At 36.2% G+C, this 15,882-nt stretch overlaps 1 protein-coding gene across 5 annotated transcripts in view; it reads left to right on the top strand.

Annotated features, from left to right (window-relative positions):
• ARAP2 (ArfGAP with RhoGAP domain, ankyrin repeat and PH domain 2) overlaps positions 1 to 15,882 on the top strand; it is a 183,938-nt gene that overhangs the window by 51,967 nt on the left and 116,089 nt on the right. For all 5 annotated transcript variants that reach the window (XM_032273755.1, XM_032273753.1, XM_032273757.1 and 2 more), the window contains exons 7-8: positions 968 to 1,037; positions 7,011 to 7,131. In XM_032273755.1, the coding sequence (XP_032129646.1) occupies positions 968 to 1,037; positions 7,011 to 7,131 (191 nt within the window). The remainder of the gene's footprint in view (positions 1 to 967; positions 1,038 to 7,010; positions 7,132 to 15,882) is intronic.

The following is a 15,882-nucleotide window of genomic DNA, read 5'->3' as shown; positions in this document are numbered from 1 at the left end:
AGACAAGCTCTCCACACTTCCTGAGGTTCTTTTTCTATTAAGTCTTCTGAGAGCCAAGGAAAGTTATGCCAACTACTTGTTTTAAACGTTTTAGAGAATTGCAAAAGCACAAGGTAGATAGAGTTGATGTTTGTTCAGAAATAATATTTTTTAAGAATAGGAAGTTTTCATACATTATCTGTGTTAAAGACTAAAAGTACCTACGATTGTTTGACTCCAGGGAAGGAGAATATAAAATAAAAACAGAAAGCAAGCCTCAGTAAAAGCAGTTCTTCCCTTCTCCCTTATATAGTCAGAAAAATAGTTTCTTTTTTCCTTTAAGCCTAAGTAGAAACATGTGATTATATTATTTTGCTTTTGTTTTTCATGTCAGTAGCCATTTTAAACTGCATTTGCCTTTCATATGTGATCATTTAAAAATATATATTAATGTTTCACTGAGTTTTGAATGCTTATAAATGATTCTGAGTATTAGTTCAGGTCTTTTTCAGCTTATTTAGTCAAAATTAAACATTTTTTCCATGTAAATCCAATTGAATAAGCCTTATTATTTTAGTAAGATAGTTGGGCCTTAAAACAAAAATTAAGGGAAGATAAAATAGATATGTAAGCTTAATGAAGGATGGAAGCTTGTATTATCTTCATTAAAAGATTATCTTCATTATTAGAAATGGGTTGAATGATAGTGTTTCTGACCACATTTTGTTTTGGACTAAGCCTTACAAATGTGTGTGTCAACACTGTTAATAATGTCATTTAAAATTTTTCCTAGGTCAACTGATTAGAAAGTACTATTATGCTGTTTTTTTTTCTATGTGCCATGGCCAAAACTGTGTATTATCATAGCCTATTGTTTTCTACACTGTTTAACAATGAGAATATATTTACATGGTTACATTACAAATGGATTTAACAATCAAAGTTCATGGTACTTGAACGTAAAATAACAATTTCACATGTTTTGCAGAAAACGAATGTTTCAGAAGAGATGGGTGAAATTTGATGGCCTTAGCATTTCTTACTACAATAATGAGAAGGTAAATACATTTTACGGTTTTCAAAAATTGCTTTATGCATACTCAGTGTACTTAAGTAAACTGAGGAAGCGGTTTGGTTTTTAAGCATAGGAGGTGAATTCTCAACATGAAAAGAATTTGAAGTTGGAACTAATAAATATATTACCATATGCTTAATTAAATACAGATGATTTTTGTCTTAAGTATGTACTTTCTGTTAACACACTAATTTTAAGATTTAACCACATGCTCTTATGTGTAGCTCATAATCTAACTTTTTTTTCACTATTTAGAGATTTCTACCCCCTAATATTGGCAATACCTGTGGCTCTAATGGAGATTTAGGTGCCTTCTTATATATTGCTTCTTTAATGCTGCAGGATGGAAGAATATATGCTTTTAGACAGATAGTAACACATACTGCAACATAACACACACTGTATGCTCTATTGCTGAGAATAATGGAAGGTTTAGAAAGGTGGTGTTTGGTTTCACTTTGGTGTTTGGTAACCCACATAGAACATCAAATGGGAAAAGATACACCTCTTTGAGGTTTGCAAGATGGTTGGATGAATATTTTTGAAAAGCAGTTTTTTTTGTTTGTTTGAGACGGAGTCTTGCTCTGTTGTACAGACTATGGCACGATCCTGACTTACTGCAGCTTCTGCCTCCTGGGCTCCAGCGATTCTTCTGCCTTAGCCTCCTGAGTAGCTGGGATTACAGGCGCGTACCACCATGCCTGTCTAATTTTGTAATTTTACTAGAGACGGGTTTCACCGTATTGGCCAGGCTTGTCTCAAACTTCTGATCTCAAATGATCTGCTGCCTTGGCCTCCCAAAATGCTGGGATTACAAGTTTGAGACACCACGACTGGCCTTAAAAGCTGTTTTCTGTTTTAGTTTTTTTTTTTTTTTTTCCCTAGTTCGCTTGTGCATTTGAATGTTAAGACAATTCTATGCTTAGGGTGAGTACAAAGTAGTCTGTATATCTGATGGAGTCTCACTGCTGGTTTTCTTCAGCACCTGTAACCTTTTCTGGTTTGATAGAAATGAAGAGGAAATCTACTCAGGAGTGAGATAGGCTTCTATGCTCTAAGACTCGGTTGCTGGTGGTACCATTATTTTCATTTGAGATAATTTATAGTAACTGTCAAAGTGGACTGTTTATCTCTCTTTCTGTCTGTTTGTTCTTTTAAAGCTCATCTCAACGTTAGTGAAGAGATGAGGACCTCTCATGTTGTTAGTTATTGATGCGATGAAAATGATGCAGCTTGGTTTGAAATTGAGATTTAAAAGTTCATATAAAAATGAGATATTGCAAATCATTTAGCTTAATATTAAAAATTTTTTAATTGTTATTTCCTGTGACAATAAAGGGATGCCTTTATTGTCTAGATTGTTAGTTTCATTTTGGCAAAAATAGAAACACTGGAGTGGGTGTTTCCTAAAAGGAGGCATAGTTTCTGTTGTGACTCTTCTAGCTAAACGGATGCATAGGTGTAGCCATAGCTACTATCTTGACTGGGTGACCCAGTGTTAACAGCTATGTAGTTGGGCCTTTTAATGTTTAAATGTGCACTTGAAGAGCATGTGGTTGGGCATTTGGGAGACAGTGTGCAGAGTTGCATATTCCCTAGGTTTCTTCCACTTTCCCCAAGGCCTCCCAATCGTGTCTCTGTAAGGACTTCTTCATTGTATCACAGCAAATGGCATGATCCAAACAGCCCTGATATTTTATCTGCTGCTAAGAAATCTAACTCACCCCCACTTTCACTCAGTTGTGGGCAGAATTGCCACGTGATTGTTTCATTGTCTCAAAGTGGTAGATAAATGACAAACTTGACCTAGATATCTGTGTGTTACAGACTCAAGAGATGCTTTAAAATTTCTTTCCTTAAGGAAAATTTTATACTCTGAAAAACGCAGGCATTTTGAGCATATTGTCATTTGAGTATTTTTTTCCTATATTGTCTGTACCTGAACTGTTGTGAGACAAATATAAGATCAGCTCTACAGTGTTAAAAATTACAGGGTTTTTCTTGGGATCTCATAATAGATGATAAATGAGCTGTTAGATAAACTTTAACTGTCTCAGGTTATAGTGACATAGTCTTTTGCTTATTAAGTATATTTTGATCACCTCTGGGGATTTTTTTTCTATTATTCTACCAGAAATATTTACTTGTTCAATGTATGTCGTTGTTATAGGTGTATAGATTATTTTTTAAGGAACTGTTTTCTCTTTAAAGGAACTATTGGAAAGATGATCTTTTATTAATCCCTTTTTCTTTCAGTACAGTGCTACTTGACTTATTTCTACTGACAAAATGAGTTAATGGTAACATTTTACTCAACAGATAGTTAATTGTCTCACTAGAGGGGTATTCTTACAAGCTCCTTTAATTCTTATACAAGCTAAATTTTGGGAACAGATCACCCAGATCACCTAAGGGAGAAACTAAATGTTTTTGGGCATTCTAAATTTCCTGCTGTCTGGTCTTAGCCCTGCAGACTTAGAGGAGAGGGGCCTTTACACTGTCCTCAAAGGTGCTGTGCTCTTTCCCACCTCCTTGGGTTGCCTGACAATGGAAAAATATTATCTTTGTCTGAATTTCTAGAGCACTTATTGGTCTAGTTTTGGCCTTGTCTTCCCATTTTAACCTACTTGCATTTATGGGGTTTCCTTTGTTAAGCCAGTCGTGTCATGTATTTCTTCATAATGATCTTTATAAACTATGACTGAGTATACACTATGGGAAACTTGAGCATGTCTTTTCCTATGTGTTCCCCTTGTGTTTTTGTTCTTCCTTCTGAACCTCCCTAGCCATTGCCATCTATCAAAATTCTGTGCAAACATCAAGACCCATCTTGTTATTCACCTCCATGCACCTTTTCTTTATTTTCTCCAACTGTATGACGTTTGAAAAATAATATGCAGAAAAATTCAGAAGGAAAACAAACTGGAAGTAGGGAGGCAAGTCACGAGACTGTTGCACTAAGCCAGGCATTAATTTATTAGCATGTAGACTAATGTATAGGCTCAGTGGAGGCTCAGTGGAAATGATAAGAAATAAATTTCAAGAAATATTAAAAATGAGCCATCAGAGTTTGTTATAATTGTGATTGATTAGACATAGGATTCATTCATTCAGAAAATATTTCTATAGTGTTAACTACATGAAAGGTGGTAAGGAACATAGATAAATGACCTGAAGCCTATTTGGAGAGACCATATTAATTAAATGATCACACAGGTAAATATAAATTCACCATTGAAGTTGCAATGAAGAATTGCTATAAAGGAAAAACCCAGGTTGTTGTTAGCTTAAATTAGGGTTATCTGTGAGGATGAAGGGCCTGAGAGAAGGTGCTGGTCAGAAAGTCTTTCTTCAGGAGGATATATTTATGCTTAAATGTGAAGGATGTAGAGGCAGTAGGTTTGTGTGGATGGATGTGAAGACAATTCCTGGCCGAGCAAACAGTGTATGCAAAGGCACTGGTTTGGGTAGAAATGTGATCTATTCAGAAAACCTCAAGAAAACCCACGTGACTGTAATTCAGAGTTGGTGAGTGGTGGAGAGGAAGTTGATTCTAGATGTGGGTAGAAGGCAAGTTATGTGGGTACAAAGGAATCAGCAAAGGTCAAAGATGATTTCATCCTATTTCAGGTTCAGGTGAACTGGAAGAGTTGATATTTTAATGAACTCTTATAGGGAGAGTAAGTCTTCAGGGGAAAATAAATTCAGTTTTAAAGTTTGTGATGCTTAAGAGACAGTTACATAGACTATTGATGACTTGAAATATGGCAGTGAAATTGAGTAAAATGGACAGATAAGAAAGGAAGAGAGAAATTTCAGGTTACTCTGCATAAAGTTGGTGGAACTGGAGGACATTATATTAAGTGAAATAAGCCAGGAACAGAAAGTTAAGCAGCACATATCCTCACTCATGAGGAAGCTTTTCTCAAAGTGAGTCTCACCAAAGTAAAAAGTAGTACAGAGGATACTAGAGGCTGTTAAGGGTAGGGAGAAGGGATGGCATAGGGAGAGATTTGTTAAAGGGCACGAACTTACAGCTAGAGAGGAAGAATAAGTCCTAGTGTTCTGTAGCTCTGTAGGATGACTATAGTTAACACTAATTTCCTATAGTTTCAAATAGCCAGAAGGAGGATATTGAATGTTCCCAACACAGAGAAATGATAAATATTTGAGATGATGGATATGCTCATTACCTATCTGATCGTTGTACTTTATATGTATCGCAGCATCACTATGTATTCTATAAATATGAACAAGTATGTGTTAATTTTAAAAATTAAATGGTGGAAAGGGATTTTTACAGGGAGAGAAGATAAAGTAAAAAGGAGAAGACGTAAGTTGTTTACTAAGTGCTTATTCCTTGACATCCTTCTCTTCTTTTCTATATAAAGTTGCTCATTCATCTTCCTGAATCACAGCTCAGTTTTGGCTGCATGGGAGGATGTAGGGGAGCCTTCAATGCATTGATATTTAAGATTGCATTGAAGAATGGATAGGATTTTGATGGACACATAAATTCAGGGATGGGAGATTGGAACAGAGCTAGTGAAGAAGAAGAAACTTAAAAAAATACTCAGAGATAATGCCATGATGATATAGTGTATCTCCTTAAATAGCAGAAGAGGATATCCTTCTGGGAGAATGCCATGACGCCACCGATTTGCGAAGGCAGGAGTTTATCACTAGGAGAAATATAAACTCAGTACTTGCCCCCGTATGGAATGGTTTAGTGCCCATTTTTCCTAATCAGTTGTTTCAGGTGTCTGGGACCTGCTCAAAAGTATGGGTTCTCAGGACAATGCTGTAGAAGGGAAGAGAATAAGAAATCCCTTAAGGATGTATCCAAATTCTTATAATGTTTCAGACCTTCTGTAACGTGGCCTTGGTATGCGTTATCAGCCTCCTGTCTTTTGACTTTACATTGTTGTCCTCTTATTTCCCTGTTTTACACCTCCATTATTCAGTCTTTGTGACCAGAATGCCCACCCCCCGCCCACCGCTGCCACACACACTTGTCTAACTGGTTAAATTTAAGGTTTTTTAAAAGTCAGGTTCAAATACCAGCATGTTTGTAAAAATATCCCTCATGGCCTCTAAGCAGAATTGAGATTTTCCATCTTTGTACTCCTATATCCCTTAGTTTTTATTCAGTTTTAAACTCGTCTCTCATAGCATTAGCTGATTCTTCATTTTGAGGCTGCTTGAAAGTATAAGCACTCTCAATTTTTTTTCCAATACGGGGCCCAGAAAATATTAAACCTTTAGTAAAGAGTTGAAATCGTGCAGTAGTTATCACGACATGAGTTGAGAGGGTCCAGGAAGATGAAGATGGATAAAAAGTTATCAAAGTCCTAAGAATGACCTTTCTTTAAACAAAATTGTAATATTTATATGTTGTTTGGAAACAGACAGACCTTTTATTATTTATTCTTTGGAGAGTAGAAGTTAAAATGACATTGTGAGGTTGGGATGTTCATCATCTGTGCATTGAGTAATGTGGTTAATTTAGAAAACCCAACATGTTTTAAGGTACATTTTGGTTCCGAATATCTAACAGACTTGTTTTAATATGGTTCAGTTACAGTACCTGTTGTGGCCAGCAGATGCCTGCAAACACCATAAAATCATTTAGAGCAGATTGTTTTAAGGAACATGCTGCTGGTTTTTGGAAGTATTGCTAGTCTAGTAGGACTGTTTGCATTTGATTCTTTCCCTTTTAATTCCAGATGAAGAGAAAGTGGAAAAGACATCTTACTTCAAAGAAGGGGACATTTAGTAGTTTCTTTTCTAGGGTATTGCATTAGCATGTGAGTGAACATGTTACTTGTATGCCATTTTAAAAAATTGGATTAAAATTATAAAAGAGAAGGTGTTGTAAATACTGTGCCCTTCCTTTTTGATAAGATCAAGAGAATTTCATTTTCCTGTGTCTTCTCTTTTTTTCTAACCAATACAGGAGATGTATTCAAAAGGAATAATTCCCCTTTCTGCTATATCAACAGTACGAGTTCAAGGAGACAACAAATTTGAAGTTGTTACAACACAAAGAACTTTTGTTTTTAGAGTAGAAAAAGAAGGTAAGTTTATTTCTTTATCCCTGTGAAATACAGACATTAACTTCTGACTAATCATATTAATAAACTAGTTAGACTAGGAATGTCAAGAAACCTTTAATATATTACTTTTTAACAATTTACATTTTAAAATTAATTTTTCAAATGCATAATGTTAAAACATAAATAAGTTGACAAGTTATTTGTTTATTCTTTTATGCAACAAATGTTTAGGGAGAAGCTGTTGTGTGCTAAGGACTCATAAATTCTGGGTATTCATTTGTGAAAAGAAGTGGACAAAATTCTCTGCTTTCATGAAGCTAACCTTTGAGATGTTGTTTTGATAATGCAAATTAGTTATTTAATATGCAAAAACAATTTTTCTAACTATTAAATTACTTTTGTGGACATTTATGGCAGACTTTAGCTCACTGGTTCCCAACCTTTGTTGCATCAGGGATTGGTTTCGTGGAAGACAATTTTTCCATGAACTGGTGGTAAGGAGATGGTTTCTGGATGATTGAAACACATTATATTTATTATGTGCTTTAGTTCTTTATTATTACCTTGTAATATATAATGAAATAATTATACAACTCACCATAATGTAGAATCACTGGGATTCCTGAGCTTATTTTCTTGCAACTAGTTGGTCCCATCTGGGAATGATGGGAGACAGTGATAGATCATCAGGCATTAGACTTTCATAAGAAGCATGCAACCTAGACTCCTTGCATGCACATTCTACAGTAGAGTTTGTGCGCCTGTGAGAATCTAATGCCACCTGTGATCCTACAGGAGATGGAGCTCAGGCAGTAATGCCAGTGATGAGGAATGGCTGTAGATACAGATGAAGCTTCGCTGGCTTTCTTGCTGCTTACCTCCTTCTGAATGGCCCTGTTTCTAATAGACCATGTAATGGTACCAGTCCATGGCCTGGGGTTTGGGGACCCCAGCTTTAGCTGACTGCACAGGCACAATAATCATTCTATTGCAGATATTGGAATGTCTTTTATATTTCTTGAATTCTTTTCACCTGCATCATCTATGTGATACTTGATAGGAAAAGTTGATCTAAAGGTGTCACATGTTTTCTGGATTGAGTTTAAATGTGTACAGAGAAATCTTTTCTGAATTTTGTTTGAATAAGGGTGAGGAGGAGCCAGAGAAGTTAAAAGTTACCTGTCGTGTATTTTATTTGACTACCATAATATATCATTACTGTAAATTTACTAGTTTTAGTAATTAGGTAATAGTATCTCATTAAGATTAGTATTTTAACTTATTTTGTGGACAGCTTTTATTTAGGAATAGATACATAATTCAACTTGATTTTTAGAAGTACTTCTTGGTGCTTTAATTATTTGATTAATAATAGTATAGAAAATTGACTGAATACCTGATATGTGCCAAACACTTTGCCAATTCTTCATTTCACAACAGTTTTATAAGGTAGGTAGTATTAAACTTGTTAACCATTTTTACAGGTAAGAATGTTGACCACCATTTTACCAGGTGGAAATAGCTACAGTGTTAACTATTATGGGGCAGTATTTTCTCTTTTTTTAAACTGCTAGATTCCTGGCACATATGTCTTTGCATAGCACATAAAAATGAGTCAATAAATATTGTATACTATTAAAAAGTTTCCATTGTTTCTTGGGGTAATCAACAAATGAAATCATTCCAGCAGGCCTTCACACTGGTGCAGCTTTGTTTAAACTATGGATTACTGAGATCAACTTAGTGGTTTATGATGTCACCAAAAACATCCTCCCTCAATTAAAAAAACAGACCCCAAACATAAAATAATAAATATTAAAGTGCATTTCTTACAGTGGGTGTTATATTGTAAAACATATTTATATACATAGTGTATAGATGTAACTAAATAGAGTTTCTTACTTCGTATTTAAAAATAATGTTGAACGAAAGCTATAGTCCCAGAGTAGGAGTCAACAAACTGATCTGCAGCCTAAATCTGACCCAGTGCCTGTTTTTGTAAATAACATCTTGTTAGGCAACAACCACTGTCATTCATTCATTTCTCATTCATTCTCATTCAGTGATATCACTGACTAGTTGTGGTAGAGACTGTAGCCAGTAAACCTAAACTGTTTACTGTCTGATTTTTCAAAGAAAAAGTTTACAAACCCTTGCCCTTGAGCATTTTACCTAGAATTACCCATGTGAGGAGCCACTTTTTGTGAATTGTTGCCTGAAATTCAGAAAATTGTCCACAGTTGTGATACTTGATATGAGACTTCTATTTGAAATCACAGTTTTTCTCTTACTGTATTTCTTTTTTTTCTTTACATATATATATTTTATTGTACTTTAGGTTCTGGGGTACATGTGCAGAACATGCAGGATTGTTGCATAGGTACATACATGGCAATGTGGTTTGCTGCCTCCATCCCCCATGACTTATATATGGAATTTCTCCCTATGTTATCCCTCCCCAACCTCCCTATCCTCACTGTCCCTCCCCTATTCCCCGCAACAGACCCCAGTGTGTGATGCTCCCCTCCCTGTGTCCATGTGTCTGAAGCACATGACATTGCTTCTCTTGACTATCATGGCAGTCTTTCCTTATGCTTTGGTTTCCACCACCCTGAAGGGTGACTGCCTGTTTCTTTGAGGTGCTTGTCACCTTCCTCTTGGCCTTTCTAAGTGAATTTCATATTGCTACATAGCCTACATTTTTAAGATAGATATACTAAATAAAGCTTCCAACTTGTATGAAAATCTGTTTAGCCATATTTACTTGCCACATTAAAAGTTAAACAGACACATTTTATTTAAGTAGGCTGTGCCAACCCACACATGTTTAAAAGTTTCATGTTCACAATTGACAGATAAATCCTTCTGTGGTGTATAGTTCATCTTTGTGATATAAACTTAAGACAGTATAAAAATTTCATTAACTTCAATATAAATGTATTGTTTTTAAAATAAGTTGTAGGTTGTTAATTTTTGAAACCATAGACGTATTGCTTCAGTAAAAATGGATGGTATACCCATGGAATTACTGGATGAGTTATTTCGAGTATACACACGGACTTATTTACACAATAGCTATTCTTTGTCTTTCCTGACCAATGTCATTATTTCTAAACTGCTGCATCACCCACTGATGTTACTAAGACAGGACTACAGTTTGGCTTCTTTTCCTCACAAGTTTTCTAAGGCTTCTATTTCCTCAAATTTCCTAATGAAATGTTGTTTTTCTCTTAGTTGCAAGTGAATTTTATACACTTGGAATACACATGGAGTTATTTCATGTATACACATGGACTTACTAATGAGTTATTACTATTCACATAGTAACAACTCATGATTTTAAAGATAACTGTGTGTAGAGGTGTGTGTAGGTGTGTGTGCGTGTGCGCGCGTGCATGCGTGCGTGCTTGTGTATTTATATGTTTAGTATGGAACTTTCAACAGGATACTAAATATGTTTTATTGAGTGATCTTTTTTCTTTCCATGTATACAAATGGATGATTGTCTTTTATTTTGTGGGAACTGGTAGATCAACTATAGTGGCTTAAAGACTTTGACTTAATGAACTTTAAGCTAAATTAAAGTCTATTTCGATTAAGTGAAGAAGCAAAATCAAAGTTCAGAACAAAAAGGGGAAAGTTTTGGCATCTTAACAGATATGAATTTTTTATTTTTGGTGAAAAGGCTTTGAGTGACTTCTATACAATAGCTATTCTTTGTCTTTCCTGATCAGTGTCATTATTTCTAAACTGCTGCATCACCCACTGGTGTTAGTTACTAAGACAGGATTATAGTTTGGCATCTATCCTCACAAGTTTTCTAAGGCTTCTATTTCCCTCAATTTCCTAATGAAATACTGTTCTTCTCTTAGTTGCAAGTTAATTTTATTAAAATAATAACATTTAAAAAATATACTTCCCCAATTACAAAATTTGGTCTGACTCCTGTTCTCAAGCAGAGTCACTGGAATTGGTATGTGGGTCATAACAGCTATTGATCTTTCCAGTCAGTCTGTATTCCTTTGTACCTGTGATCACACAGGGAGATGTGATACTTCAAAACACTGGCGATGTTCTGAGTGGGGAGTTCTCATGGTTAGAAGAGAGGTTAAGAATTCTGAGTGGGCATTCCCTTTCCAAGGCCATTGTCAGAACTGGCGCTCATCTGCAGGTCCTGTGTTTCTGTCCACCTTAACAGATGCTAGGCCCCATGGGAAACATGCATGTGTGTTATTCTCTCAATTCTGTTTTTAGACAGCATACAGCCATTCATTGCCAGCTCTGATACTGATATGGAAAAGTGTTTTTTTAAATTAAAAAATGTTTTTAAAAGAACGTATAAATGTCCCTTGGTTGTTTTGGGCAGGCGGACTCTTACCTCTTTTGAAATTTTCAATGTTTTTAGAAGCAAGGCATGAAACATTTACTATCCCTTTACTTACTCACCCTCCTTAATCTCATTAATGATGATTTGCTAAGTGTTTCCTTTGAAGACTTCATCATGATATTCTGGAAGTTTCTGACATAATATATTTTAGGAACTTGCCAGGACTCCAAATTCTATTTAAAATATTTGATTGTGGGGCCTCAAGTCTGGTTTTGAAGGAGATCTCTTGGTTTTAGGGTGACTGATCCCAAATGCGTGTCTCCATCTCTGACCTCTTCCTGTACTTCACAGCCATATATTCAGCGGCCTGCTGACATCTCAACATGGGTTCCTAGTAGCACCTCACGCTTAATGTATCAAAATTCCCATTTGTACCCTATCCACCAAACTTTGTCCCTTGTAATCTTCCTCATCTTAGCAAATAGAAGTCTCAGGGACTTAGGCCCCAAAGTGTGGTGTTATTCTTGAATATTTTTCTTTTCTCACCCCACATCTAGTCCATCAGCAAATCTTGTTAGTTTGATTTGAAAATATGTTTAGGTGCTGACCAATTCTCAACAATTCCACTGCTATCAGGATTATGTTAATCATCTCTCATGATTGACTACCATCATATTTTTCCTATACTTGTCAAAGCGATGTGTGCTTCAATAAGAAGTCAAATCATGCCAGTTCGCTTTACATGCTCCATGGCGTCTGCATCTTACTGAGAGTAAAAAGTACTTGTGATGTCCAGAAGCCCCTGCATGATCTGGTCTTGGTCTTTCTGACCTTATCTTTTTCTGTTCCCTTTCTTCTATACTATTGTTGGGTTTTCCTACAGGGGCCTTTTGTTCCTTGAATATACCAAATCTACGTGTTCATTCACCTTATCTTGGAATGCTCTTCCTCCAGCCTGCTCCTCAGCTTGGACCTGCTCCTTTGCTTCCTCTTCCTTCAGGCTTTTGATTAACCATCCCCTTCCTCTGAGGCTTTTAATGTATCCTGTACAATATAACACTTCCTGGGCCCCTCATCTTGTGTTTATGTTACCCAATTGCTCTCGCCACTGCGTAATGTATATTTAAGTTTTTGTGGACTTCCTCCTTTCACTAGAGTGTAAACTCAGGAGATTAAGGTCACTGTCAGCCTTGTTCACTACTCCATTCCTGGTATTCAGAATAGGTTTTGGAACATAGTAGGCTTAGTAAATATTTGTGTGAGTGAGTGGTTATCAGTTTGAAGAAGAACCCTTATGTGCACTACTTCCTTCTCTGATATTGATCATGAATTACATTGAGGGAATTTTAGTTAGATCATATTATCATATCAAAAGTAAAGTCCAGCTAAACTTCGTTAGATAAAGTTGCTGATGTTTTGCATGGCCCTTCGGTAGTAGTCTCTAGTATAACCAGTCCCTTGTTATTAGTAAATATGCCCGCTGCTAAACCCAGTAAGTAGTTCAGAGAATATTGTCTTGATTTTTCTTAAACCTCCTTTATTTTTTATTTTTTTATTCTTATACTCTAAGCTGGCATTCCTGAAAACATCAAGAACTAGTTTGAGATTTTAGGAATTTGCTATTCTTTTATTTACATTCTAGCATAATCACAAGAAAATGGCAATTTCAACATTTATTCTTTGTTTTCCCTCCTCCCTTTCTTTTTGTCCTGCCTGGAATGCTATTCCTAGAGCCAAGCCGTAACTATGTCGGAGCTTGTTTCCAGAAGGAACAGTGTTTAGTACAGTGCCAAGATGAAGATAGACACTCAATAGATATTTGTTATCAGAAAGAATAAAAAGTATATTGGTTTGAAGAACAGGCAAATGCTAGCACAGTATCTGTCTAACTTTGCCCTAGACTCTTTTCCGACAGGAAATCATTATTTGGTTTGGAATATTGTGAGTTATCAAAGCATATTCCCCCATATCTCAGGATGCACACATTGCATGGCCAAATACAGATGACACTTGTAATCTATTTTTTTGTGTTTGGATTATCTGTTCCGTTGTTTCTTTCCATTGACATGAGTAATTCGGAATAAACTGAATGTTACTATTAATTCCTGTTCTTCAGACTGTTTACTTCCTATTAGTAACTGAGGCCCTCAGGAGCTAGATAATTCTTCTAGGCTATGTGTTGAGATGCAGCCAAAGTATCTTAATTCCAACAGATGCAATTGCCAGCTTTAAATTAATTCCTGAGAAACTGAAATACATGCTAGCAGTAATCTAAAAGCCATAGCCACTTAGGCCCAACTCATTAGACCTATATTTCAAACACAGTGATTTATATGGATTAGCACAAATAAACAATAAACATTATGTACTATTTACTTGGCAGGAATATCTTGTGTGAAACTAATGATCACAAGTAATAACCAAGTTAAGCGGAAGGTCTGTTGCTATAACTGAAACTGTAATAAATTATTGTAGTGCAGTCTGGATCTGTTTATGTAGATGTCTTTTAATTTATGATGTATAACAATGCTGGGGACATTTGATAAATATTTCATCCTGATATATTGCAACAAGCACCAATTCTTTTTCTTTCCTTTTTTTTCAGATTAAGTTTTGCTTTTGTTGCCCAGGCTGGAGTGCTGTGGTGCGGTCTTGGCTCACTGCAACCTTAGCCTCCCAGGTTCAAGCGATTCTTATGCCTCAGTCTCCTGAGTAGCTTGGTTACAGGCACTTCCCACCATGCCCAGCTAATTTTTGTGTGTGTGATTTTAAAATAGACAGGGTTTCACCATGTTGGCCAGGCTGATCTTGATCTCCTATTCCTGACCTCAAATTGTCCTCCCATTTTGGCCTCTCAGGGTGCTGGGATTACAGGTGTGGGATACCACACCTGGCCAAACAAACATCAATTCCTGGAAGATTATGTAACACCTGCAATAAAGCACTAATGAATGAGGATTTTTGTTTTTGTTTTTGTTTTTAAGACAGAGTCTCTGTCACCCAGGCTGGAGTGCAATGGCACAACCATCTGTGCTCACTGCAACCTCCACCTCCCAAGTTCAAGTGATTCTTCTGCCTCAGCCTCCTGAGTATCTGGGACTACAGTCATGTGCCACCACACCTGGCTAACTTTTTGTATTTTTAGTAGAGATGGGGTTTCACTATGTTGGCTGGGTTTGTCTCAAACTCCTGAGCTTGTGATCTGCCCACCTTCACCTTCTAAATTGCTGGAATTACAGACGTGAGCCACCACGCCCGACCTTGAAGGAGTGTCTAATAAACTTTTGACTTTGGTCATTAAAGGCACAATCAACTTCTTTTAGTAGATTTGAAGGAGAAAAAGAAAAAACAATGATAATTGAAAAAGTAAGACTCATTATGAAATAACTTTGGATTCATATTTTTGAATATGAGTAAGTTTACTATGGAGAATTACTTCAATCCGCAATGAAGTCATTGGGCAGAACTCTCTGAGAAGGATCTGAGAAGCTGTCCCTTTTCTCCAACTGGGCTCTGTTTTCTCTTCTTCCTTCATTCTGTGAAAGTTTTTACTACCTGTGATTCAGTATGTTTTGTTTTGTTTCCTTTTGCTTTGACAACTACTTCTCCATATGTTCTGTTATCCCATTTTGCAGCCTTATAGATAGTTATACCTCAAGGTTTACCTGTTTCTCCTCCTTTTACGATTCACGTTTATCCACTTCCATGCACCTTCTCATGTGCAGGCCACTGTTACTCACATATTGCTTCAGTCTGCCTGGATGCTCATGCCAGGGCATTGAAAACCTGAAGTGGGTCTGTTAATTAATTGGATTTTCCTTCATTGCCTGGCCAATTTCTGATGCCATGTTAACTTTTATTCTGAGTAATTTGTTTTTCTTATCAATACCCATCATAATATATTCAACTATATTTTTTTACTTTCTTAAATGCCTTAACTCCTCATTATATATTATTTTGTTTCCATTTTCACAGTATTTTAAGTCTCTGTTGCTTTGTTCTTGATCTTCAGGCTTCCAGTGTGGTCTACCTGTCATTGTCTGTATTATCATAATCATGTCTTTTTATTGCTAAGAATGCCGAGATGGTTTTCTTTTGCCTCGGTAATAAAGACAACATTCCTAAACAGGGAGTATGAAATCTCTGTTCATATTTCCCAATATTTCCATGTGAGTTCAGAATTATACTTTTATTCATTGATAAGTTAGTCCCTGAATAAATGTTGGTTCTTCTGCCTTTGTTCTTATGTTATCCTCTGCTCAGAATCCTGTTCTGCTCTTCCCTCTTCCAAATTCCAGTTTTGTCTTTTGAATTGCTCTTCATCCTCAAGGCCTATCACATATACCTCTTTTTCACCCCATGGTTCCAAGAAAAGTTGTTGGAGAGTTGAAACATTTGATTCTCCTCATTTTAATGCTAACTTGCTATATGACCTTCAGCAAATC

The sequence above is a fragment of the Sapajus apella genome, unplaced genomic scaffold (genome assembly GCF_009761245.1).
Source record: "Sapajus apella isolate SASKATOON/1434 unplaced genomic scaffold, GSC_monkey_1.0 scaffold5, whole genome shotgun sequence".
Classification (NCBI taxonomy): Eukaryota; Metazoa; Chordata; class Mammalia; order Primates; family Cebidae; genus Sapajus; species Sapajus apella.
The sequence above is the reverse complement of the archived record's forward strand: the minus strand, read 5'-3'. Positions and strand labels throughout refer to the sequence as shown.